Source organism: Hipposideros armiger, unplaced genomic scaffold, assembly GCF_001890085.2.
Source record: "Hipposideros armiger isolate ML-2016 unplaced genomic scaffold, ASM189008v1 scaffold_453, whole genome shotgun sequence".
In the NCBI taxonomy this organism is placed as follows: Eukaryota; Metazoa; Chordata; class Mammalia; order Chiroptera; family Hipposideridae; genus Hipposideros; species Hipposideros armiger.
The window spans coordinates 889,098-916,861 of record NW_017731803.1 but is presented as its reverse complement, the minus strand read 5'-3'; the positions used below and the strand labels follow the sequence as shown (position 1 = coordinate 916,861).

At 37.7% G+C, this 27,764-nt stretch overlaps 1 protein-coding gene across 41 annotated transcripts in view; it reads left to right on the top strand.

Moving 5' to 3' along the window:
* PTPRD (protein tyrosine phosphatase receptor type D) overlaps window positions 1-27,764 on the top strand; it is a 693,301-nt gene that overhangs the window by 623,827 nt on the left and 41,710 nt on the right. For all 41 annotated transcript variants that reach the window (XM_019665783.1, XM_019665786.1, XM_019665787.1 and 38 more), the window contains 3 exons: window positions 10,692-10,867; window positions 23,093-23,212; window positions 23,741-23,895. In XM_019665783.1, coding sequence (XP_019521328.1) covers window positions 10,692-10,867; window positions 23,093-23,212; window positions 23,741-23,895 — 451 coding nt within the window. The remainder of the gene's footprint in view (window positions 1-10,691; window positions 10,868-23,092; window positions 23,213-23,740; window positions 23,896-27,764) is intronic.

Below are 27,764 nucleotides of genomic sequence, written 5' to 3'. Positions count from 1 at the left end.
TTCCACAGATGACCTGCATACGTCAAATATCTTCTTAGGTAGCTTCAACTTCTTATAAACCTAGGAATATCGATTAGTGGCATATTACTTATTATAATGCCTTGTAACTAGCAAAAATCCAATCAAATTATTATAGTCCTGGATAAAATGAGTTTTTTTGTTTGTTTTTTTTTTGGTTTTGATTATTTTTCCTAAAATAGTCTTCACAGTGGTCAGCACTGTTTCCATTAGTAGGATTATAATTAACATTTCATTTTATAAACCATATTGACATGGATTTTTTTTTTTAATTTGGCCTGGTCTAAATATAAAGAAAAATCTAAAACACTACTTTTTAATTGAACAACAGAGGCAAGAAGTCATAATAGACATGATTATTTGGATACCCACTACATGGAAGATACCAGTCATAGATTTTTATATACAGTATATAAACACATGTATAGATTTTATCTACAGTATTCAGAACAGTCTTGTAAACTAATTGTTATCAATTTTACAGATGAGGAAACGTTTCAATTTTGAAAAGTCCAGTAATTGTTTGTAGTCAATAACTAGTAAGTATCAGAGACAAAATTCTAATATACGAGTCCGTCGGACTCAAGCCTAATGTTCTCTTCAATTGGCTACTCAAACCTCTGGCCATTTTTGAAGTCATAATGGTTATGCCTATACATGACATACTTAATTCAAAAATGGTGCCTTTTTGGGTGGGGAAACCACCTAAGAATTTTACAGTATACATTTTGAAACACTTAAGATAAAAATCTTTGAGCTGAGCTCTTCAACTGTGTTCTTACACTCCAGTCAAAGTGAATTTTTCCAGAGAATAAATGACATATAAATAGCTTTCAGGTGGGCTTTTTAATATTACTTTTTAAGATAATTTGAAAGATGGTTGAATAAGGAGACAGAAGTTTGAAAGCTGAATCCCAGCTTAAGCAGCTAGGGAACCTTCAGCATGTCATTTAGTACAAGTAACATAGACCCTTTGGGGGAGATGGGTCCTTCTGAGAATCTGATGAACATTTTAAACCCTACCTGAGAACAAAAGGCATCTACACATGCTGTACACGAATTTCACAGAGATCATGGATACACAACCCCTTTGCCAGCCCATTCTCCCTGACTTTGTGTCTTTTGTTCTGTAGCCTCATAAAATGAAGATGTGTAAGACACTTCCTGACATTCTTAAAATTCCGAGAGTTGATTCTAAATCCAGAGATCACTATGAATAGTTAGATAAATATTAAACATTGGACTTTAAGAGATTAGCTCTTTTAAGGGGAAACAGACAAACAAATGCTTAAGCCAGAAGGTTTACCCCAAATAGAATTATTGGCTGGTGTTTGTCTCTGCTACCAAGTCAGATTAAAGTGGTTTTATCTATGAGAGAATTAGAAATGGCAAAGAATAAACTATATCATGCCATATTCATTCTTTAACATTAGTGCCTATTAATCTGATAAAAGAAGCTTAGTAAATGTGGGTTCATTTCATTTTTTCTAGTTTGGGGTTATATATTTAAAGTTTCAAGACATAAATATATTTATTGACTTCATCTCTTTAATGGGTATATTCTTATGGGGGCACATATGCTACTCAAGAGCTTCTTTCAGAATAAAGCATCCTAGGCTCTTGCTTCCGAAGAGCTTGTTTGGAGAAGTTACTTTTCCCCAGTTTCTTCATCTGTGCAATAGGATTAATAATTGTATCTATCTCCTAGAATTATCAGGATTTAATGCATTAACGCATGTAAAGACTTTAGAGGAATGCTTGGCCCACAGAAAATGCCCAGTAAATACTGCGAACTATTAAAATGATTGTTGTTGGTGTTATGAATTTTACTACTACTATCAGTGGGTCCTTTTATCCTCAGCTGGAATTTGTTTTGTAAATGATCTAAGGAAAAATTAATAATATTCAAATGAGTAAGCTGTATAGATTTGAAGAATTCTGTGAAGCAAAAGAAAATATTGATGCTCGATAAATGAAAACCAGATCCATAATAGCATTATAGATTTCAAGAGGGGGAAGAATGTATTCTTTTAAATTGAAATCCAAAATATATCATCTGCTCTTTGATTTGCATAATAGGAACAATTTAAGAAACAAAACCTGTAAATAATATAGGTGATGTTACAACCTGATTATTTGGGAGATGGGCAGTGTAGCACCTTTAAAATGAGAAAGTGGCTCATAAAAATAACTGCCCCCGAAGACAAACCTAATTTTAAAAAGAGAAGAACCTCCTGATATCCCTCTGTACTGTTGCTTCACCATTTGCCACCACATTAGTCTCTGTATTTAAGTCGTGTCTTAGTATCTCTTCTGCAGTGTTCAATGCTGTCTCTACCCATTCATTTAAAACAGCTGTCAGCCCCCAGTAACATATTCTCCAATTTCACATCTTAACCATGCTGTGAATCTTTTTTTAAAAATTTTTTTACAGTCCATATCTAGTACCTGATTTTTTTTCAATAAGTAAAAACAAAACAAACAAACCTAGCAAAATCAAAATCAGTTAATTATATAATAGTGCATACAAATGTTCCATATGAAACTTTAACTTCAAAGAATTAAAATTTTTTTCCCCAGTAAAGAATTCCTTTAATAGCTGCCATATGCTATTTCCTGTATTACAAACCCACTAAATATGATACTTTGCCTCCCTCCAGGTTCTCTTTCTCTCCTTTCTTTTCAACTGTCTATTGATCTATCTTTTTCTCTCTTGTTAGCCAAGTCACTGGTGAATAGTTTGTGGGTACCTGCTGTTTATTTTATTTTGCTCTTGAAACTCTATTGAACAAACTGAAGGAAATTTGTTAGAATATATGTCCCATCTGAAAAAAACAAAAAAAAAAAACCTTTTTGTTCTAATTCTCATCTAATTATTGGTTAATTTCATTTTTCTCATATTGTTCAGAACATCAATCATTTAGTACAGTTTTGTTTTTGTCTTTTTTAACATGCTTAGTCTTACTTTTCACGTTAATTGTTTACAAGCATGATAGAGTTTAATCCTTTTATTTCAGGGTGATTTTTTTTTTAAAAAAAAAGAAATAAAAGCATCTTTCTTTTGGAGGAAAAGTGCACAAATTTTTATAGCTTAATTTGTCTTAAATAGAACGCTAATGGGACTTAGCCTGTGGGAACTGGGAATGATTTCACAAAGTTCCTGCAGCTTGTGTAAAGAATAATTTCAGCTGTTTAAATAGTGTCTTTTTCCTGCATGCAGCTCAGCTAGTGGTGTGGGGATCTGTTATACAGCTCCTACCTCGGCCTGTACCTGAAGTGTTTCTTACCAGGAAAAGAGAAAAAACGTTTTTAAGAGATGGCTGCTTGTGTTGTTATTTTTCTTTGCTCTTGTTCTCAGGAAGCTAATTGAAGAGTAAATCAGAAAGCTCTGTGAGTTTATTTTTATCTCCATTGTCTTTAGTTCAGTTATTGGGATTTTTTTCCCATTTTTATTGTACATCTCTGCACTAATGAATCTACACTCCATTACTCTGAGGCTGTAGAGAAACTTAGGTGTTCTGTGGCATGACTCCTGTGTTGTTAGGATAAAAACACAGGCTGTATGCGACTGAGAAGAATATAGGCACAGGTTGTACATTGCTGGGAGGTTATAAAATAATTAGTTTTTCCTTTATACTTTGTTTTTGAAAATATAAAAACTGGAAAGGGGCATTTCAGATTTGGAATTACTTTTCGTCAGTACAGTATTTTGGAATGACTAGGTTTCCTTCATCTGTTTATTATTGGATGACATATTTTTCCATGTTTTTCAATCCAAAAATGCGCCATGAGTTTCCCGATGACCCAATATAGCAATCATAACTAATATAAAATTGATATTTTAGAAGTTTCAAATGTATTCACTCATTTGATTTTCACAGAGGTATTGGGTAAAAACATTGTGATAATGCTTCTCATATATCAGGATATATATGAGGAGATTGTGGCTCTGAGAGTTTCGTACAGACAGAGCTCCTGTCAATACTCCTTATTTGATTCTGACTACCTAATTGATGAATGAAGCCCTGTAATAACTGCATATTTATTAATATATGCTAAGTAGACCAAAACTCTGATATGGCTGAAAAGGTGTGCTGCGCTAGCCCAAGCTCTGCTTTATTAGCTGGCAAAGTGCTTCCTAACTAGAAATGAGGTGCTTATAATTCCCCTAAACTAGTAGCTAATCTTGAGATGCATTCAAAGACAATTCAATCGCCTCCATCCTTCTGTGGGGCCACTCTTATATGCTGGCCTCCTTCTGTATGCTGGCCTCCTCAGCATACAGAAGCATAGAAAACCATGGAGAGGACAGAACATTGAGAGGGTGGAAGGTGGGTTCACAAACTCTTTGAAAGTTATCCAGTCCCCCATTAATACTCATGGTGGTGATGAGCTATAGTGCCCACAGAGCAAAGGCACACTTTTGAACACATTGTCCTGCATACTGTAGAAACAGAGAGGATAGTTTGCCAAACTGCGGTTCCATCCGGGGATGCCATGGCAGAGAACACACTGTGCCCTTGCAAGAAACATTTCTTTTCCCTCTGTTATGTAGCAAAGAGAACCCTTCATTTTGCTAGTTCTCACACAGCCATGCATGTCTGCCATGGTGCAAGTGAAGGGGAAAGAAAACCTGTGTTCTTGGGAATTAAATAAATTTACTTGTAATAATTTTTATTGGATTTCGTTTTTCTATTTTCTGTCCTCTAGTTTTGCCACTATCAGCAAACAAAGTAAACATTTTTTCTGCATTGTAGGTTGTAAAAATTTCAATCTAGGTCTTAACCAACAATTTGTTGCTGTTATTTAAGGGTTTTATTTTGTTTTGTTCGTGTATTGAAGTAGAGGAGGGAACATTATTTACTAAATAAAAGGTAGCTTTTGTGCTCTGTTGAAACTTGAGTACTTCTTCTTACCACAGAGAATAAACTGGTTTACCAAAAACAATTTCTTTTTGATATAAACTTGACTAAGGATTTGAAGAAGTGAAAGGAAATAAAAGTACCTGCGTTTTGGTGCCACACTGACTTGGAGCAGGCAACCACTGAGCTGAGGGTCCCTGTCCAGCTCTGCACAGCAGGTCCTCAAATAGCATCGTTTCATTATAATGTTGATTGTATGCCATAGGAACTTAACTCTTACTTATATCAATTAGCCTGTAGTAAAATTAGTTCTGTTGTATGTTGGTTCACTTGAAGTCATGGACCCCACAGAGTACAAGGAATGAGGACTTACTATATATTATGGTGGCAGTTTGTCCCCTGGAGCCAAGGGCGGGATTCTGCCTTCCCCTTAATGCCACCTCTTAGTCATCCTCAGCTCCATAATCCAAGGAGGGCTTCTTTCTCTGAACAGAGACCACCTGCTAGCCTAATCCCACTACCCACTCTTGTTCTTGAATTTGTTTTTTACCCCACCAGGCTCTAATCAAGATTTGAAGTATCAGTCACACAGAAAAATCTCATCACATCAGAGGTAGAAGCAGTGGAATCAGCTTGAAAGAGAATCAGAGCATGTCCCTACCTAATCTGAGAGACACAAAGCCTCTATTTATCTTAAAATAACTTCACAGAGATTTCCAAATCCACGAAGGCTAAGAATACCACAGGGAGACATCTTATTTTAGAACTCAAAAGGACTTGAGGGAATCAATTTGTCCAACATGCCTTGTTTGACAGATAAGCATCAGAGGTCTGGACAAGTTGAACAATCGCCCACATAGCAAAGAGCAAACGGCCAGCAGCCCTAGACCAGAGTCCCCGTTTCCTGGTCAAGTTCTCTAAATTTTTAGCAAATGCTTAGTGTTGTCCCAAGACTTCCAAAAGCACATGTGACTTCCTACAGTGTGGAGTGCCATTCTCCTTATGATTGCTTGATTTCATATCGATAAAATAATTGATGTACAATTTTGGGTCCTGCTTTTTCAGATAACATCAGGGCTGTTATTATAAAACATCTTAAATTATAAACACTCCTCAACAAGAGAAATCTTTTCAAATTAATTTATCTGCTGACCTGCAAGATCAAATGCAAAGCAAGTTTTTTGTTTGTTTGTTTTCTTTTGTTTGTTTGTTTGTTTGTTTTTAATAAACCCATTTGGCCCAATTAGTCCTCCTCAAATTAACAGAAAAAAACAACAATTTATTTTAACCCAGTCCTAACAAAACAGCTCGGATATTCTTTGACATTACAACATGCTTTCAATGATTTAAAGCGTTCCTCAGTAATTATTCATCACAAATATTATTTTCAACACAGTAGCTTCACCTTTCCAAGGATTCCTCCCCTTCTGTTAATATCCAAACACATCGTCCTGGAGCCCTATCCTACTCATCTCATGCTTAGATGAGAAGAAAGGGTGTTGTCCTTGCATCTTGAACTCATGATAATGTTTTCAAAGTTTGGCAGACTATTAAAAGAACAGTGGATCCCAAAGTCCATGCCCAGGCTTATTTTTCCACTGAAAGCTATAACTAGCAATTCCCAGCCAATACGGAGAGATCCTAAAGCTGGCCTGATTCTGTGTGAATAGCTGTTTGCTGTGGCTCGTTGTGCATGACGAGCACAGAAGTACAGCTCCACCAACCGTTCACCCCATCACAACCCCTGTTCTTCTTAAAGGCTTGAGTTTTACAGCTCAAAATTTAGTTTGCCCAAAACACAGAGACCCAGTATAAAGCATGTAAATAATAGTTATAAATACCACAAGATGGAACAGTCCATTAACTGGTGTAATACACTCTAATACAGAAATGGGGCATACTGGTATAATATGAAATCAGGATCTAGCCTCGGTTTTCTCACTTACAGGATTAGAATGACAAACATTATTGATACTATTTACAGGACTATCATTAATTAGAGAATACACATGAAACAATACAATACGTGGGGATTTATGAAATGTTTATAAATATAGTAAAGCTATGGATTCCTAGGAAAGAGCAAGTTTTAGACCTAAATTGTTCTTCTTGAACAATGACATTAAGACTGACTCCAGTGGACAGTTCCTACAGCAGTGTCAGTCCTAAGATTTTTGCCTGTGACAAGCTAAAGGCAGACATCTTTGTTATGCTCTTGTTTTAATAATTCCTCCCCACTAGCCCCTTCCCCCAAAAAAAGACAAACACCGTTATTATGGTATTACACGAAGGTCTCCTTGACTCCAAGAAATAAAAGTAGTCAGCTAATTTATAGTAATTCTATATTCTTTCAGTACTGCATTTTAAGTTAGATTTGCATCTATCATAGCCCCAGAGGAATTCAATTAATTCTCAAACACTTCTCTTAGATTAGTAGTAAACTCTGATTAGTGTTGCATTAGCAAATGCAAATCATTGTCTGGATAAAGCAGGGAATTGAAAATTAAACAAATATGCATTACTTAGAAAAGGTCACCCCAAAAAAGAGAAAGAATTTTGTAGGTCCAGCCTCCCATCAGAAACATCACAATCAATAGCTACTGAAGAAGCATTTCACGGCACCAGAACACTTGGGAAGCCAACAGTTTTTGTTTGTTTGTTTGTTTTGTTTTTTACACAGAGTTGGTTGAAAATCTTTCTAAATATATCACATTGAAAACAGGTCTCATGCACTTGAAACATACTGCTGTTTAACTTTAGCTTCCAATCGGGGGCTAGTGTTTTTAGGAGGGGAGGGGGAGAGAAGCCACCACCCTTTCTAAAATCGTATCTTTCTACACAACTTGTTATGTTGGGTTGTATGACTATATGCAATAGATCTTAGAGCTTCTAGCGAACATAGCCCTGTCTCTCATCGCCATGATGCAAAGGACATGTGAGAGAGAACTTACCTGGAAAGCGATTTTGCCAGAGTGGGTTAAGGGATTTGCTGGAAGGAAGCTTTCACTCCAGGTAAAAGCTCCTTACTGAGAAGTGTCGAAATAGAAGAGGAACCACAGCATAATTTTCAGGATATAAACATTAGCCTAATTGGTGTTGAATTTTTGTTTTTGAGTCTTCAAATTATCAAGTCCCGAATTCTTAAAGTATTTGGTGATACACTACTGATCCCAGGCCCCTAGGAGTTTTCAGGCAGAATTTTTGTACTTTTATTCCTGGGAAGTGCAACCATTATTCAGTAGCGACCCATTCCTAATAATAATAACAATAATAATAATAATATAATTTATTATTATTCAAACTTGAGCAGTATGTCTAAAACCAACTCATTATGTAATAACTGATCAAAATTTACATTACACTGTTGGATGGGCTTAATTCCCCTGCTGTAGATATGAGTCTCATGTCCATCACCTGTGTCCTCACTTTGTTCAGACCCATTTGTTATCTTTGACAAGAGGGAAATGGTACGATGCCCAATGGATGCATCTTCTGAGTCATTAACCCAGCTTCTCCGTTTTGAATTTTCTGGGAAAAAAAGCTTTCTGTATGCTGGTACCTGAGTGAAGCCTATAGACAGAAGCCTTTTTATCAATTCTTTAATGTCGCTAACTGCCAAATTACAATTTTAAAAGTGGGCTTTTCCTGTGTTATAGAATAGATTTATTATTGGCTCAGAAACAAATCCTGTGGACATGTAGATGTGCTGCTTCCCAGTGGCTGTAACCTGAGGACTTTATTTAAACTGTCCTTTGAATCTACAGTAATTTGATGTCACGAAGGAATAGGATCTTTATCAACAAAGGGCTGCCAGAGCCCCAACTGTTCCTTGAGTAGCTGTAATAGATGAATAATATTACAACCAACTGTGCATTTCACTTTTTGCTCAAAAGGCTTTTCACTAATGCTGAGGGTATTCCATATCCATGCGCTCATCTCGGAGCCCGGTAGTTTCCATCTGACTTTCATTAGTTTTCTTGAGAGGATCAGTTTTACAACTGGAATCAGAAAAGCAGCCAAAGTAATTGCAAGTGGCAATCAGTGAAATATAACAATTTTAGCTTGGGAACATGTGTTCCATTATAAAGAAAATATTTTTTTGTTTCCATAAATCCAGGACCCATATTTTCCCAGTGCAAAAGGGGACCATGTAGAGCTTCTAATGCCACCTCCCATATCATGGTGAGATCCCTGTAAAGTGCTTGTTACCCTCTCGTGATAGGCAACTTGTTACCTCCCAAAGAAATCTATTCTCTTTTTGACTCTGACAATTTGAAAATACTTTATTAAACTAGAGAGGAAATCTATATCTCTGTAGTTAGATCCTTGAGAACTGAAAAACTTGAGTCACAACAGAATAAACCTGAACCTGTCTGCGGATACTCATCCCCAACCCCTACCTTGTCCTTTGTCAAATTATATATCCCTTTCTCATGTGGAATAGCTTTGATTTCCTTTATCACTCAGGCCACTGCCTTGGAAGAAACTCAAACTTGTGTGTATTTCTCTGAAAAGTACCATCCTGAAGGAAAATTAGGCTTTCAGTTAGAATGTCTGCATTAAATTACAGCTCTAATACTTATTAAATGTTGGAACTGGGACAAATTACTCTTTTTGTCAATAGGGACAGCAAAGGTGAATAAAACAGACATGGTCTAGAGGTCAAAACAGGCAATAAGCAAGATAACAAAGAAATGTATAATTACAATGTGCAATAAGTAATATGAACAATTGTCAAGGGAGTTCTGAGGTCCCAGAGTATGAAAGGCAGGCCTTCTGAGATGGAGGCTGAGCGTTTCATGATGAGAAGGAGACAGCATGTTCTAGGATGTGGGATGGCACTAAGGTAGGAGATCATTGTTTTCTAACTGAAGCAGAGTCTAGGATTTAGAAGTTTAGAAGGCAAGTGGAACAAAATGAGTTTGGAGAAGGGCAGAGCTTTGTAGCCGTTGTTGAGAGTTTGGATTTTATTTGAAGTGTAAGGAGAAGCCACTGTTGGGTATGAAGAAGAGAACTTACAGCGTATGAAATACGTTTTATAAAAATCGCTCTCATGCTACATGGAGAACAGACTGCAAAGGATAAAAGTAAGAGTGGACCGTCAATTAGGAGGCAACTGTCGTAATCCAAAGAGAGGCTCATGGGATACAACAACCTTGTGAGGTTTAAACAGAAGCAGTGCTCTACAGAGGTTTAGACACAGTCATAGCTGACTACCTGCCTATAATTGCACCTGACTCCTCCCACCTGAGCAAGTTTTTTTAATCTCTGTGCCTCTCAGTTTGCTTCTTTCTGAAAGAAAAACCATCATAGTTCTTACTTTCTAGAGTTGCTGTGAGGATTAAATGAGTTCCCTGTTAGCTAAATCTGCAAAGAATTTTTTACTATTATGATATGCTCCACCCCGTATTGCATTTTTCACACTCAGGCATTATTTTATTCAGTTTTTGCCTGGGAATGAGGAAGAAAATGTATGAGGAATGTGATCACATAATTGTTTATCCTCCTTTGCAAGCTATCTATTGCAATGGAGAAAACAGACAATGTGTGAGAGAAGGCATTCTGTGGACAATTGGCTCTGTTTTTGTTTCCTTTGGTAGTCCACCTTATCATTTTATAAAGATCCAAGCATTGCATTTCTTTAACCCTGTAAGACCTGGTTTTAATCTTGCTTAAAACTCAAAATCTAATATATCACCGTGACCCTAGTGTAGTGTAGAACGATAATGTGACACTGCCATTAGGCTGTGTCCCAGGCTGTTTGCTCTTGTGATATGTTCACCTAGTTGAATCACGATCTTTGTTTTACAGGCATCCCAGGAAGTGACTATGTGAATGCCAACTATATAGATGGCTACAGAAAACAAAATGCCTACATTGCAACACAGGGATCTCTCCCTGAAACATTTGGGGACTTTTGGAGAATGATATGGGAGCAACGGAGCGCCACAGTTGTCATGATGACAAAACTAGAAGAACGATCCAGGGTAAGAGTAAATATCTATGTCTTTCCTCTCAAAATCTCCCCTCAGATAGTCCTTATGTTGCATAGTTTATTCTGTTTGTAATCTAACCTTAGGCTCTGACTTTCTAGTAGACATTAATTGTGAATGGGCATCAGCAACTCTTATTAAACCGATCTTCTGAATCTTTTCAAAAATGAATGTTACAAAGTATATGGTTGCTAAAAGAAAAAAAAAAGTACTCAAAGTAGACAACTTGGTTAGAGAAAATATATATTAGCTTAAACCAATTCTTTCTAAAACTCACATTGAATAAGAGCACACAGACTTTGGGGGAGAATTCCACCAATACATATTTACATACTTTTTACCTATACATACTTTTACAATACAATACAATACATACTTTTCATCTTTTTTCTTTCTCACAATCTGCAGTGTAAGAGCTAAAATTCTGTGACAAAGGCTCTTCTTAAATTATTCAAATGAGCATAAATTAAGTAAGGGCAGCCTGAAAAACAATGTGGGTTAATACAAGTCTGAGAAAACACACAAATATGTAGAGGGCACTCTGCTAGTTTGGTGTTTTCCAAAATGAATAGATTTTAATAACAGTCATTGCTTACCAAGGTCCAAGAAAGACATTTTATTCATCATATGGGTCCAATATTATGGGTACATGGCACGTTAATTAAGTGCTGTTGATTTGCAAAACTAAAACATAATGTGTAAACCATATTCCCAAGCAAATGTGCATACATTGTAGCCATCTGATGAAAATCAATCTTTAACCCTGCGAATTTAATGAAGGAGTCTCTGAAAATCACTGAAGATAGTACATACTCTCACTGAAGAATGGGACATTCAGGGCAGAGTTTGAAGCCACGGGTGACAGGTCTCTCACTGTGGTCAAGAAGCCTCTAAAAGTGTATTTAGAAGGCAGCCAAAGCCCAACTCCCCCTTTGTTTTGTGACAATTGAGGCTTTTTAAATGGTCTTCTAAGCTCAATTCATGGCAGTTTCTCTTAGCGCAGGTGTATATATGAAGGAAGAGCCGAAAGCTGCCCGGAGGAGTCATAAGGGAAAAGTGCCAACTTAGGGAAATACTAACAGCCCCAGCTTTTAGCTTATACATAAGGAGGTGAGAAATCCAAAGATATGCTTCACAACTGGCTTAGCAAAACTAAAAAAGGAATCAGATGTTTTTAAAACATGTGACTTCTACCGAAATATCGAAATGCTGTCTGAAATGAATTTAGGTGCAAACTCTTTATGACTGAAAACAAATATCTGTCACACTTTACATGCAAACTCCATTTAAAAGATGTGATTGGTTCTATTATTGATTTGTACTTAGGGTAGCCTCTCTATAATAAGTCCTTCTTTAAAAACAGCTCCCTACCCAAATGACTCTTGAATATACCTGTTAATAATTATAACAATGTCTAACATATATTAAATGTAGCGATATTTCACAACAACCCTGTGAGATAAACACTACTACGATTTCCCCTTTCCATATAAGTAAACTAAGGCCGGAACATTCCACAAGGTCACCCAAGGTCATTCAGCGGCCACGGTCAGAGTTAGGGACTGAAGACAGTCTTCTTCCAGGCCCACTGCCTGCTACTGCTTCCATGACACTGCGACAGCTGAACTATTATATTATGTCATGCATGTAAATCCAGTCTACCCCGGACCACTCAGCCTGGAGATACCGGCTGGTAACAAGCAGTCATTTGCAAAAGCTGTTTTCAGTAAAACACACATTTTATCTTGACACTGCAGGCCTTCATTAAACCATGCACAGAAACTTGTTTTGAAATAACCAAATGAAATTCTGCCCCTTTTCTCCCTAATTGCTTCTAATAATAAAGTTAGTTCCAACTGGCCCCACTGCCACTGCAACATCTGATGGTAATGAACAGTGCTTGGAGGAAGACATTGTGACTTAAATACCTACAGTTTATCTTTATGTTGCAGGCTACCTTTTTTTTCCCCACCTCAGACACAGGAACTTATTTGGAAGTTACTAAATGAACCTCTGTTTGCTCCCTCCATTAATTACTCTCTGCTCGCGCAAGTTAGCTTTCTATTTGTTAAATGACCTAAGGGAGGCCAATTAAAATGCTGTCTTGTGATTTTTATTCTGTAATGATTCAGCCTGTACCCAAACTTGTGATGACCTCCATAAGCCAATATTGAGGAGTCTTAACTATTATCAATCGGACCATACAAATGAGCCCTGATCTCCAAGGCCCAAAAGTCCTTTGTTCTCCAGTCTGGAATAAATGACCGAATGCAACAGAGAGATCTAACAAAGCTCTGGCCCCCCAAATTATCTCACCTGCTCTTCCTCCTTCACACCCACCCACCTTACCTGTTCCCTTTCTCTCAGGGAGGAAGGGCAAGACATTCCCAGATCCTCAAACAAGAACTTGGATTGAGTTTCACTATAAAAACAATGTGATAAATCGTGGTTAGTTGTTCCTGAAATATATGGCTCCATCCGTGAGGAGCTTTGTGGGTCACGTGGGCTGACCTGGGTACTCAGAGCATTCTCAATTGCCAGCGACCAACTTCAAAGCAGACATGTGAACTAGCTTGGCTTTAGTTAGGAATTGCCTGTAGTCTCCCTCATAAAGGGAGGTGGTCCCAGTAGTTTAAATATATCACCTTTCCAAGGGCTTAAGCCTAAAAGTTCACTATTTCGATTAAGGCTCAGGTTCTTAAAATAATATTCATCCCCTTGGTATATGGGGGGAAAAATGTGTGTGTATGTAAATGCTGTGTGTATTAGACGTATGTGGTAGGAGTGCCTGTTGATTGGAGATTTGAGGTGGGAAAGAGAGAAGAAAGGGAAAGAGAAGAAAACATGCTATCACACAAGACTGTGGGGGGGCACCACCATCAGAGAGAAGGGAAGCTACATGACCTAGTTCCAAGTGGGGGTGCCTTGCAGTCAAAGGTCTGGTTTAGATTCCAACTCTAGTGGTTACTAACTATGTAACAATGAGCAAGTTACTAGATTCCTTGAGGTCTCACTTCTTTTTGGCTTACATGGAAGGATCATTGAGGGTATTGACTGAGATAAGGAATGTGACAAGGTAGCTTAACTATTATCTTTTGGTTTGAGAGAGAAAAATTGGAGACTTTACCATTAACCTTCACGTTCCCCTGAAGTTGTCTTCCAAATAATTCAATTTTTGTTTCCAGTGAAATGAGTTTGTTCCTCTGTGGGTGACAGTGAATCCTGACCAAATTCACAGAGCCACTGCACATGTCGATTCCTGCTCACTGTTCCCAATGTAGCACACCAATGCATTATGGTCAAAAAGAGAATGGTGACTCTGATGCAGGAACTTGTTAATCAGTCTGCAAGTAGACCTTGGCTAATTTGGCTGCTACTTTCATTGCAGCTATATCGTGAAGCCACACAATATGAAAATAGCGAATGATATGGACATGAGTTAGTGTAGTAGCAATCATCACTAAAGATAATGTATTGTTCATGCATGGTTTTTTTTGGTTCAGGTTTGCATTCCCCCTCTCCATTCTTACTTGTTTGATAATGCTAGGGAATTTCTTAGCACCTACCTCCTGTGTTTTCCAGCTTTCTGTTTTGCCTAGACCTGGCTGACTCTTACCTTGTCACTGTCTTGCTGTTGATAACACAGCAATGCCTGCAACCTTTGCTGAGTTAGAACAGCTCATTCACACAAACGGCTACCAGATTCATTAGCAGGTTTAGAAATTTCAGTAGCTTTTCATTAGAGAACTGACCATTCTTAGATTTGAATGGCTAAAAAAGCTATTACACATGTGAGGGATGACTTAGGACTTCAGTGGGCCATTTGAAAAGTTAAGTTATTTGATTTTTCAAATGCCATCACTCACCCTCAAATGTGGCCCTGAAAGGGCCCCAAACCTGAGAAGACTGTTTGCACAGTATATACGTTCAGTTTTCAGACTCGAAGGGAAAATGTGTATGTTGAATGTTGTCTATGTATTTCATTCGAATATATAAACAAAACAAAATATAAGGCTAAAATATGGAGATTTTAAAGGTAAAATGTGATTGCTGCCTGAAACACACAGATCAATTTAAAGTCTTGTAAACTGTACTGTCTGACATGAGATACTGTTTGTGGGTTTTATTCCACAGTTTCCATCTTTTTTGCCAAATCCTCTCAAGTTCTGCGTGGTTCATTGATTCTGTAGAGAATCATTCTCGTGCCCTAGAATGTGGTCTCTAATTGTTTCCATGTTTCATAACATGCCAATAAGCTCATGAATTGGTTTGGGCAACCACATGGAGGGAAGAAAAAGCATGGAAAAAATGAAACGCTGGTAGGAGAGTAAAATGTGTACAGCTGGGATTTCCATTCTAAGGGCGTTATTTGTGGGCAACCGGGACACATGGTTGGCAGCCTCGCTTGAAGAATTGGAGTCTCTAAGGTAGGATTTGCCAAAGTGATTCCTGGCTCAGGAAACTCTGTGATTTTGTTGTGATTGTCCCTTTTTTTCCCTTCATCTATCTGCTTTTGGCTATTTCTCCTCTACTTTGTTTCCCATCTTGAGCTACACAACACAGAGGGAATGTGTAAACCTCACACTCGGCAAACTCTCCAGCAGCCGTGATGATTGTTAGAAGCTGAAATGGCTTAAGGAAGGTTCAGGCATATTTGGCTCTCACTAGTTCTCACCTTCTCACCATCCTACCTTCAACGACTGCCCAGAGTTGACACTCATTGTTGATTCTGTTATCTTGCAAGCTCTATAATGGGAGTTGATTCACTTAAAGAGCTATTATTGTGGCAGTACTTAGTGCCATAGGTGTTGAGGTTGGGGAGTGAGATTTTGACAGTGCATAAGGGACATGGCACATGATTTGAATTGTCATCCATTGGGAGCCACATCGATGTGTAGTGAAAGTATAGAGTTAAAAGTGAGGAGTTCTATACTTGGTTTCCAAAGTATTTAAATTTAATTTTCTGTTTCCAGAGAATCCATGCAAACCAGTTGATGGCATCCATTGCTAGGGCAGATCACATGTTTTGTGCATCGTGGCTTTTGTTTACCACAGGCTAGAGAATGGGGAAACTTTTATTCCACTGAATTTTGGGTTTTGTGCTAATGATTGGAGGTTAGATACTCTCAAGGCCAAAGCGACCAGGCTGAGTTAAGGACACAGTGTTCATAGTTTGGAGAATTGAGATACAGAGTCTTGGCCTTAAGCCAGTGGAGAGCGTCTGACCTAATGACTACCTACTCCTCCTCCTGTGTGCTCCCCAGTCTTTGAATCTCACCTCAATAAATTTGCCCCAACTGAGAGTGAAGGTGGGTTAGAGACCTATTCACAGTTGGTTCTGTTGCTAAGAGGGCAATTTCAGGCGAAAAAGCAGCAAAAAAGAGATTTTGGTGAAATGTGTTCTTGTTTTCCTATACAACAAATCTTAAGATTCTTTTCAGATTGTAAGGTCCTTTGGGGTTAAAAGTTGGCAGAATCTCAGGACAGTTATAAATGGCAGGATTATTGTTTTCATTGCCCTTATCAGTTTTGGAAAGCCCCACCTTGGCCAGTGGCAGACTAAATCTTGGCACCGCTGGTTTGTCAAGGTTCAGTAAGTTGAACAGGGAGCAAATGCTTTCTAAATGCCGGGACTGTGTCCTCTTCCAAACAGAACTGGAAGCCCCAAAGGCCTCGAACATTTAATTTCTCAAACTGTAGCCTGAAGTGCTGCCTATCTAAGGTGACAGAAACCGCTTTTCCCTTGAGCAATGGTGGGAACGGCGGTACAAACATTGCCTTTGGAGAGTGCACATGATGTATGGGATTGTTTCTGAAAAGTGGTGGATACTTAATGTAAATAGAACACTGGCAACAAAAAGAATGATGCTCATGTTGGCAACCTAAAGGATGGTTGGGTCCTTATCTAGCAAAGTCCATATTCTTGGTTCTCTCTTGTCAACAGACGTAGTGGCCGATAAAGAGAAAGAATCCCACCAATTTCTTACTGTTTGTGAGTTTCCCGGATTTGCTCCCTTCTTTTCCCCACCCCACCTCCTCTGTTTAGAATGGAAGCCTATGGATTCTGGCTCACAACATTCCTATGAAAGTGAATCGGAGGCACAGCAGCCTAAGGAAAGAGCTGGGCTGGGAGGAGGAGATAAAACTGTGCTCCTGATGTCTTTGTGCAACGCCCCTCTCGTTGTCTGGGTGAGCAATCCCAGGCTGGATTAGGTCATTTCTAAGGTTTTGGAGACTGTACATAAATCTCTTATTCTCAGGCAAGGCTGATGATGTTCAGCTGGTTCGCATCAGTCTAGTTGCACTGATTGTGAAAATACTGAAATGCTGTATACTGGCTGGTCTACAGGAATATCTTTTTGTTGAAACTTTTAGTCACCTAATGACATGGCTCAGTGGCAGTGATGCCCGTATGTTGCCGCGCCACAGGTAGCCCTTGGGCACTCCAGGGCAGAAGCAGGGGTAGCAGTGGGGCTGTGTGGAGCACCCAACCCCTGCCAGGAATGATCAGGGATCCTGCACAAGGTCTACGGACCAGGCCATGTGGCAGGAGCTCCCATCCAAGTGTTCCCTGGCCCCTGCAAAGGGGCGTTTCACACGATTTTCCTCAGCTGACAACAAAGTGCCAGAAACTTGAGATTCAGTGACTTGATTTAATGGGGATGTCATTGGGAAAGTTTAGTGCAGCCCCCATGTTAACGTCTGGCTGACACATTGTCTGAGTGTGTTCGGGCTGGTGTAGCAGAGCACATAGACTGGGTGATTTATTAGCAATGTAAGTTTATTTCTCACAGTTCTGGAAGCTGGGAACTTTCAGATCAAGGCACCGGCAGATTCAGTGTCTGGTGGGGATCAGCTTTCTGGTTCATAGACACCTGTCTACTCACTGCGCCCTCCCGTGATGGAAGGAACAAGAGAGTCTCTCTGGGATTTCTCCCTGAGGCACTAATCCTAGGCCTTCACTTTTGACCTAACTTCCCAAAGGCCCTATCTACTAATCTGGGAGGGATTTGGTTTTAACATATGAATTGTAGGGAGACACACAAACATTCAGCCTATAGCACACATAAAACAAAAGGGATCATCATTTTTTGAATTAATAAATGGTTTGGAAAGTGTTAGATTGGTTCAGTGAACCAATAAGCAGTTTTATGCTACATAATTTGGTTTATTTAGAGAAGAACACTTTTCAACTTTATAGTTTTATTTGTGAAAAGCTATTACTTCACTGGTATGTCAGATTCTTGAATATCATTCTCATTTCAGGTATTCCATCACCCTTGACCCTCCACTAAATTGTGGTCAGCAAAGAGCAAATGAAAAGGGGAAACACATAAAACAGTTTTGCCAGTTGGTTAAAGATTATTTGAGTGCAGAAAATGATGCTAATGCTAAAAGAGAATAAAATCATTGAGATGATCCCTGTCCCTATTGTGGAAAATCAAGTATTAAATCTGGTCTTAAAAACTTCCAAAGGAGATACTGTAACCTGTAAAAATAAACAGTTCAGCATGTAATTTTTCTGTCCACTAAAATAAATCTGAATGTTTATTGAAAACTTTCTTTGATTGAATTCTCCCTTGTTAAATGGGTATTGATAAGTGTGTATTAACCTTTCACAATAACCACGGTGATCTGTGTTAGCTAAAGTAAGCATGCTGTCCACTCCCAACAGGAGAATCCTCTGCCCACACTTATGAGACAGTGCTTTCCAGTCATTTTCAGCAACAGAATGGTTTCCCATATATCATTTATTGCCTATTCTGTGTCCTTCTTTGGCAAAACAATCTGGCCCTACACAGGCTTTTCAAAGTTCCATGTGGTAAATATATTTGATATCAGTGATGCTGGGACCCTTTGGAGGTCTTGGTTTACTGCATTTGGAATTCGGATGCTTTGCCATTCTGCTATGCTCAATAAGTCCTTATTAAATTGAAATGAGGAGACTTTATTTTCACCAAATTTTAGGCCATTTAAGAATAAGCCAACCTAGACCACAGTATACTGGCTGATATTAATAACGGTGGTTTTCAGTTGTTGAGTGCCTGTGACATGCCAGGCACTTGCAAGATAAGCCGTGTGGGAGCAAAACTGGAACCAGAAGGAATACATTTCCCCCAGTGCATAGTCAGCAGACCCACAGGATCATATCCTACAAGAGATTTTCAAACACACGATTTTTTCTTTTGAACACTTTTAAATATGTTTTATCACCCCATCAACTTGCTTTGGATGGTTTGTCATGAAAGAGGTAAAATAAATTCATACCATAACATACATTTAGCCATGGTCAACATGTTCTTTCCATGATTATGGAGAAATGAGAGCTTTCCATATAAGGGTAATCGCTTTGTGAGAATAAAAATAAATATCTCCCTGAATTTCAGCCAGAAATCTGAACTGCCTCATGCGGTTTAGGACTCAAGGAGCATTACTAGGTGATGCTTTGAAACTTAGCCTGGATACCAGGTTCTGCTCCTCTCATTTCGCACCTCAGAATCTAATGCGAGTCTCTCCTCTCAGCCAATAGAGGCCCAGGCAGATCAAGGGAGTTGTTTTGGAATCTCACAGCTACCTAACTGAAGAACCAGGAGATGTAATATGGCACCTCCATATTTAGTCAATAAGGCTGATGAATTAGGGGCAGAGTCTGCCTCTCATTTCACTTTGGTGTCCCCACAGCTGCTGACACCTTGCCTTCCACCTAGAACGTCCTAAATACATACCTGTTGGGATTAATAACATGCCTTTTTTTCACATTTAGAATGATTTTGGTAGCTTATCACAACCACCACAAAAAAAATCAAGGACGTAATCTAACTGATAATAATAGCTCTGCCCATTGAATGCCTGCTTGTACCAGCCATTGGGTTCAGAGTTTCAGGTGCATAACTTCAGAGTCTTACAATAGCCCTGCCATGCGGGAGATTTTGGTCCCATTTTACAGATGCGCCTGCTGGGTTTTGGTTCTGGAAACAGAGAGTCAGCTTACCCGTCATTCAGTGATACTGCCAGGCTTTTCATGACTCAGTCCTGAAGCCCACTTGTGGTCACATCAGAATCAAATTTAAAAAAGCAAAAATCAGTATTTGTATTCAGGAGCGCGTGCCTTCTAGTTCTTATATACTATACTCAGAGGGGAGCCTCCTACACTTCTCAGCTCACACTCAGCTCTATGCGTGAAGACTAACAAGTACTGAGTAACTCTCTCTAGAAATACCTTCTGAGATTTTCTCTCAGGGAAAAAAGGTGGGTGGGGCTGTTGTCAAAGAAAACATTTCAAGAGAAAAGTGGAGCTAGTTCATTTGCATTAGCTAATTAGAAAAAAAAATCACTTCTATTGTTCCCCTGTATCTTTTTGTTTTCACTGCACTTCCAATCTGCTCTCTAATGATGAAATTAGATATCGTTTGTTAAGTGTAGGCTAAAAGTGAACGACTTAAAAGAATATTTGTTAGTAAATCTATGCCCTTAAATTTAGCCCTCAGAAATCAGATGAAACCTGTACAGGCGACTCAAAGAATGAGGTCGAGAAAAGAAGTGCTGAGGTATTTACTAATGAAGGAAGAATGTATTGCTGTAGCTGTTCAGATAAGCTCAGGGAAAGCTTCTAATCCCTCTGCTGAGACCAAATTGTGTGCATGTGGACATACGTTAGAATATTTATTTTTTCCTAAACTCCCTATGTGAAATATTTCCTGAGAGAAAGCAGCAGTGTTTAAATATATTTTGTTTAAAAAATTGTTCCCAGTTTTTCAGTTGAGTTTCATTTTTTTTTTGCTAGAGTACAATTAAAGTACAGTATGTGGATTAAGTACAAAAGCTTTTTTTTTTCCTTCTTTCAGCTAAAATGTTCACAATGTTTCTTCCCTATAGTAATGTTTTGTGGCACTTTTTTTTTTCCTTAAAGGGGTCAGAGTCTAAGCCAGTAATAGTTGCAGTTTTAAACTTATTACTATAAGTATGAGAATAATTAGTATAATTTTAGTGTTGCCTACATCTGAAGTATTCAGTGGATTTGTAGATGAACAGTCACTAAATGATGGAGTCGTTTTTCCAGAGGTTACATAAAGGCTAGCTCACGGTTCTTTCCTTCATTTCCGTTGTCTTCCCTCACCAAAAGGTCTGACTGAGGATAACCAATTCTCGGCTTTGAAATATGATTGCATTGAATTTGGTTCAGTGCATTGAACTGACCTTATAGATCATTTTGTATTAACTTGCTGTTGTTGTGCCCTCCATAGTGATATTTGTCCTCCTGGGATTTGATCTGTTGGTTTTGATTTGTAGGATTGACATCCAGCTGAAACTGTTAAATGATGAATTTGAGTTCCTCTCTTGATTTTTTAACTCAACACATTCCTGGCATGCTCTCAAATGTTGCATGCAATAAGAGGCCTCCAAAGTTACTTTTGTGCTTTGTAGTGAGACATCAACTAGACATCTATTTCATGGTTTAAAGCAGAGTCTTAGGCTTAATTTTTGTGATTCTTTTGCACATCTGAATTGCAGCTATTTAAGTAATATTGGCTCCATTCAAGTGGTGGCCTTGGCTAAGTCTGTCCAGATATGGCTTGGATTTTAATGGATGGTCACAAAACATAGAGAGGTGCTAAATCCTGATTGTGCTACATCAGCATTCTTCTTAAAGGACTGTCTTTCTCCTGTGTTGTTTTTCTTTGAGTTAGAACATGTTATAGAAATATAATATACAGAAGACTATTTTGTGCATCTAGAAAATGTGCAAATATGTTTAAATCCTATTAAGATACAAATTTTCCATTTTACTGTGAACTACTATTTATATGTTTTTTGTTTTTACAAAATAGGTGATGTTTGTGTGGTCTCATAGTTGAAATAAAGGCACAGGAGTCAAACCTTGTGAATTCAATCTCTTCCTTGCTGTATAACTGTGCATTAATGTGCTTTTCTCCTTTTTCTTATCTAGGAAATTGTGTAGAGGATAAAACCTTTCCATTTTTAGAAGGTCCAGTGTCTAGTAAAGACTGAGTTTTTTGAGGATCAGCTGCTATATCTGTGAAACAGAAAATTACAATATTACCCACAGAACGCTACAAAGATTTATAGTTAACATAGAAACAAATAATTATCTAGTAATTCTATCCACTGGACCAAAAAATTTTAGTGTCTACGATCATAATGCCTCATTGCTGTTTAAATCCAAAGATCGTAACTTGCAAATCTTTCTTTTTCAGGCAGAAGGTGAGCTTCCCAATGTTAATAGTACTTGATTCCTTTCCTAGAAAAATGCATTTTGGTTGATTTCAGTTAAGAATTACCCCCATTTTTTTTTCTTTTAATCTGAAATAGAAAGGGTAAATATATTCTGATGTATGGCCTGACTAGAAAATAGTGTCATGTGCGTCATTTTTCATTAGGCATTTTTATGCCCAGAGGACACATTCAGTAAATTTGAGGCTTATAGAAGACCTTGAATTATTCTTTGCTGCATATTAAACTAATACTTTTTATGTGCTTTTGTTCAACTCCACTTAGAAATTGGAGACTATCCATCTCAAATGAATGAATTTTCAGTTATTTAAACTTTGCACTGCAAGTATATGACCCTCTGAGGCTTTTTTTAAAAGAAAAAAAAAAAACTCTTTTCTTTTTAGACATTACGGATTTAATGTGTTGTGGATACAAGTACCATTTATCTTGTATGTTAAAAAAAATTCTGTGTTATGTATTATACTTTGATAGATTTAGAAATTATTTCTACTTTTCTTTAAACAAGCATATTTGGAAGTTATGATAGCTCAAGATGAAACAGCTTGTGCCTTTTAAACTTTGATGGATGAACACTAACTATCTCACCATGTAGTTTAAATGCCTAAGAGTAATCTTCCTGATGCGATTCATAATGTCTATCCCAGAACAAATTTGTGTCTTCTTTTCAAGTACTGTGAAGTTTCAAATACCTCTCTCCTTATTTAACTCAGCAACAATCTGCAATTTATTTTTCTCCAGGAAAATTGAATCTGTTACTGCTTAGTATTCCTACCAGTTTGAAAAATGTGGTTTATATTGGCATCAGAGTGGTAATTTACATATATTGGGATAATGAGAATGCATGCCACAAAAAGATCAACATTCAATGAAATACAGAAAAGCTGTTTTCCTCTACGGCAACTCTAAGTCAAGCTAATAGACAAATTGATGAGCATCCACCCTAAATGTATCACTTGTTTCTTCTAGGTGAAGTGTGACCAGTATTGGCCCAGTAGAGGCACAGAAACCCATGGGCTGGTCCAAGTGACGCTACTTGATACCGTGGAGCTGGCCACATATTGTGTTCGGACATTTGCACTTTACAAGGTTTGTTTTTCACTTTCCACCCCCCCCACCCCCACCTTTTCCCCTTTTCATTATTGAAAGAAAGCTCCTTTTGAGAAATCGAATATCTCAAAGTTTTACTTAAATCTGTTCATTCCACTGGCAACGATGAAGCATAAATAATTCTTCCATTATCACACAACAATTTTTCTCTTTGTTGATTTATTAGTAAATATGGAACTCTTACTCTGAACAGAAGTTTCAGCAAATGAAGAATAAATAAAGAACTATTTTTTTCCCTGTAAAATATAGCAGTTGTATGATATGATAGTTACACCTGAAAAACGTAATGCTTCTCACCTAAGAATGTTTCACCTTCCCGAGTAAATATGTGTCATTTACAAATAGCTTGAAGTTTCTATCTCCAAAGAGTGTGTCTTCCCAAAGGATATAGGGTAGGAGGAAGTAATTACAATAGCACATTTTCATGTTACCTCTTCCATGTTATTATTCGTCATTACAACCTGAGGCTAGCAAGACAGAATTTCAGCTAGTGTTCCTACTTCACAGAATGGTTCAAGCGAGAAGAGAGAAGTGAGACAATTCCAGTTCACCGCCTGGCCTGATCACGGTGTTCCAGAACACCCAACACCTTTTCTAGCTTTCTTACGGAGAGTCAAAACCTGTAACCCTCCTGACGCGGGTCCAATGGTTGTGCACTGCAGGTAAGAACCACGGAGAGCATTGGGTTTTCTCGCAGTCAGAAGGTTTGTGGGGAAGCAGAAAGCTAACGTGATTCCTCACTGGGTATTCTCTTTCTAATTTCTTGATAGTGTGGGATGGTAAATGCCCTCATAAATAATGCAGGTGGTCTCTTTTGGTCAAATGAGACCTATACTAACATCAATAGGAAGGATTTGATATAGATGCCTACTGCCCATGCTGTTTATCTTTGGAGCAAAAATAGATAAACACAAAATTAAGTGTGCACATGCCCATAAGTATATTAATATGAAATAGAAAAGAACTGAGAATCCGTCTTGTAATTGAGTTCAAGTTTCATGTGTGTGGAGGAATATATATATATATATATATGTCATTTGACAAGTTCTTGTGGGCTGGACTGATAATCTTATTACAATTTATAGGAGGAAATGCTGAACAAAATAATATTGTAAACATACAAGGTTTCAGAGAGAATTTCTTACTACTAAAGATGCATATTAGTATTATCAAGTCACATATTGAAAATGCTAATGTTTTCTCCATCACGACTCAGGCTCTTCTATATATGTGTGCATACATTTTCAATGTTAAACTGATTTCTTCCAGTTTCTGAGTTGCTGTCAAGTATTGTTACTAACCTATTACTAAAGATATATAGTCAGAGTCTATTTATTACTATATAAATGTATAGTTCATGTAGCTTCGTAGTAATTCTTTGTAAATGGAGTAATTTAACTGTGAGAGAATATGCCTTCTTGCACAGAAAAGTGGAAGTATATTAAAAAGGAAAGAAAGCATCATGAACCACTTCTACGATGACTTAACAGCCTAACTCTCTATTTTTACAAAAAGATGGGACAATTGATAGATTAGAATAAAAGCCATAAAATTCACTTGACTAACCCATGCTACAGTGGTAGTTGTTAAACAATGTGCTGCAAATTTCAAACAAGATAATGTTTTAGCTCTCTTTTCCAGCAGTTGTTTTCCCCAACAAAATCTAATAATAACATTACCTTATATTTGTAGAGCACTTTATAAATTTCACATCGCTTCCCCATGCTTTATTTTGTTTGATGTTTTATCAGTATATCAGATGAAGAGACAAGAATGCAAAAGCGACTATAAGGCCTGGTTCAAAAACTGAAAAATAAGGCAGAGGTACAATCAGTCTCGTGTTATGATCTAGTTCTTGATCCTGTGTAGCCAGTATGGGGGTTTTGAGGAACTGCCATGATATTACAGTTTTTTGCATGATTCTGAAACACTAGAAATTGTTTTTATGAATTCACGCAAATGCTTTTGTACCATAAAAGCAGATTTCTGGTTCTCCTGCTTGTTGATTTCAGCAGGCGCGAGTTTGACCAGTCTATATATTCTGTTTTACATCTTTGCAGGCCTGAGAGCCATTGTGCCTGGGTACATGAGGACCTGCTTGGCACCAGCTCAACTTGATTATTAAGATCACACTTGAAAAGTTTTCAGTTGGGGTTTGGCCATAAGATAGGAAAACAGGAAGTTTGAGCTCACTGAAGAAACATTGCCCTTATGTGCCTAAAGACAAAAATGCAATTCACACAGATGCATCTGTGTACACACACACACACACACACACACACACACACACACACACACACACACACACACACACACACACACACACACACTCATATATATTTATATATAAAATAATAGGAACAAAATTTAGGGAAACCTAACTTGAAAGTCTTCCCTGAAGAAAAGCATTGTGATACTTTCATTGCATTTTGAAATACAGCATATTCCCTCTCTCAAAATGTACTTCTCATTTCCGTAAATTAAAGTTGTGTCCCTGGGAAACCAAGATGGATGGATGGATAGATGGATAGATAGATAGAGGAGATAGATAATTTTTAAAATGCATTTATGCTCTGTTGATCATAAGCAAGACGTTGTGCTAGGTAGTAAGAGAGATCCAGAAAAGCTTATAAGCACATAGGAGAGATAAGATAGATAGCTGTAATGACTTGCTTTAAGAAAATACATATACTCCACATGCATGCACATATACACACACCCCTGTGTTATGTTAAGCCACCTGGACTCACCTCTGAGAGATATAGATGACTAGGAGAAATAAGGAAACAAAGATAAATGGGCAAACTTAATAGCTGCTGACATTTGGAAGTGCTGTGCCCGAGGCTCTGGAGAAGCTGGTATTGAAACAAGAAACAGAAGACTAGATATATTGATGGAAGAAATTTGTTAGCAACTGCAAAGCAATGAGGGAAAGATGCAATATAAACTGAGCTCTGGGAAATGATCTGTGTTCACCCACAGGGAACCTCACATGTTTGATGAGAAACCTTGATCTCTTTATTTAGAAGAGACCATGTCCACATTGCCAACATCGAAACCATCATGAGTCTTTGACTTGGACACCAGTATGTTAATACTCAAAAGCATAATTTTTCTGCCCAAGTGGCAAAGTCAAGTCATTCCAGATAACAACTGTTCATGTGGTATCCCAGAAATGCTGGTTTAGAAATCATCTCTGAACAAGAAGGAACTATGCAGAAAATAACAATAGCCAAGTCACAAAGAAATACTGATTTTAGTTAGCATGATCGGGTCGCAGATAATCACACAAAATTATCTGGAATATAAAGACTGTATTTCATTTTGTGATTTCTCTTATGATGGACTTGATTTTTTTTCTCTGTACTGAAGTAGTGACAAACTCAAAGTAAACCCAAGTCTTCTGCCCAACAGATCCTATAAGAATGGAGGAGGAAATTTTAGAAGAAGCCTGATAGTAGACCAAAAATTAAAAAAAAGGTGAGAGGGCAGAAAAAGAGAAAATTCATGTTCCTCCGATAGTCCTGTCTGGTAATAAATGTGCCAGGACTACAAAGTCATTATAAATAGAAGACATTCTAACACTCAGCAAGAAAGTATTACAAGGATAGACTAGTGCAACAAGCGTAGACAAGAACTTGGAAGGTCAAAGAGAAGGACAGAGGATACCCTGTTCCTAAAAAAGAGAAAGTCTGGCTCTACAGGTGTAAAAGGAAAGACCAACTCTAGCTGTCAGTCAGTTCATGCCTAACATAATCTCAGCATTAAGAATGCACACTTTGGAGAAATAAACTGCCTGGGTAAAACTCTAGATTGTTCACTTATGGGCTGTACGTCTTTGGAAGAATTATCTCATATTTGTTAGGCTTTGTTTTTTCACCCAGAAAATGGGATAACAGTATTCATATGAAAATTAAATAAAATATGAAATAATACACATAAAGCACTTAGAACAGTGCATAGGATGTAGAACTATGCAATGATGTTAAATCATTTGTATATTAATTATTGAGTTTTAAGAGCTATATGTGTATTTACAACCTGAGTGAGAAAAATTCTACATGAGTTTAGATCATTTATATTACCTGAGCCATCTATCCTATAAATAACCATATGTTTATAAATATCAAAATATTTCATTAAATTGATTTTTTTAATGTAGATATTTTCCATTATGGTAATTCCATTAGATTTTGTATAGTGACAGAGAACCTTTAAATGCTATGAGTTAGAATCGTTTAAGCAATAAATCTACTCTCATAAAGACCTGAGAAACCATTAAACTCTTTAAATGATGCTGTTAAAGATACACAGAAAATAATGCTGTTGTTCTTGATGCCTTCAAGACAAAGTTTGAACTTAGCATTGCGCTCATGGTGCTTTATAATCTAGACTGATCTCGCCCTTTGTGCCTCGTTGTTCACACTTTCAGCCACCTACTACTAGCTCCACCTTCTAAGTACTTTCCTCTCTGTCTCTCAGCAAATAATATTCCTCCACTCTAGAACCTTACCTTATTCCACTTCTGTAC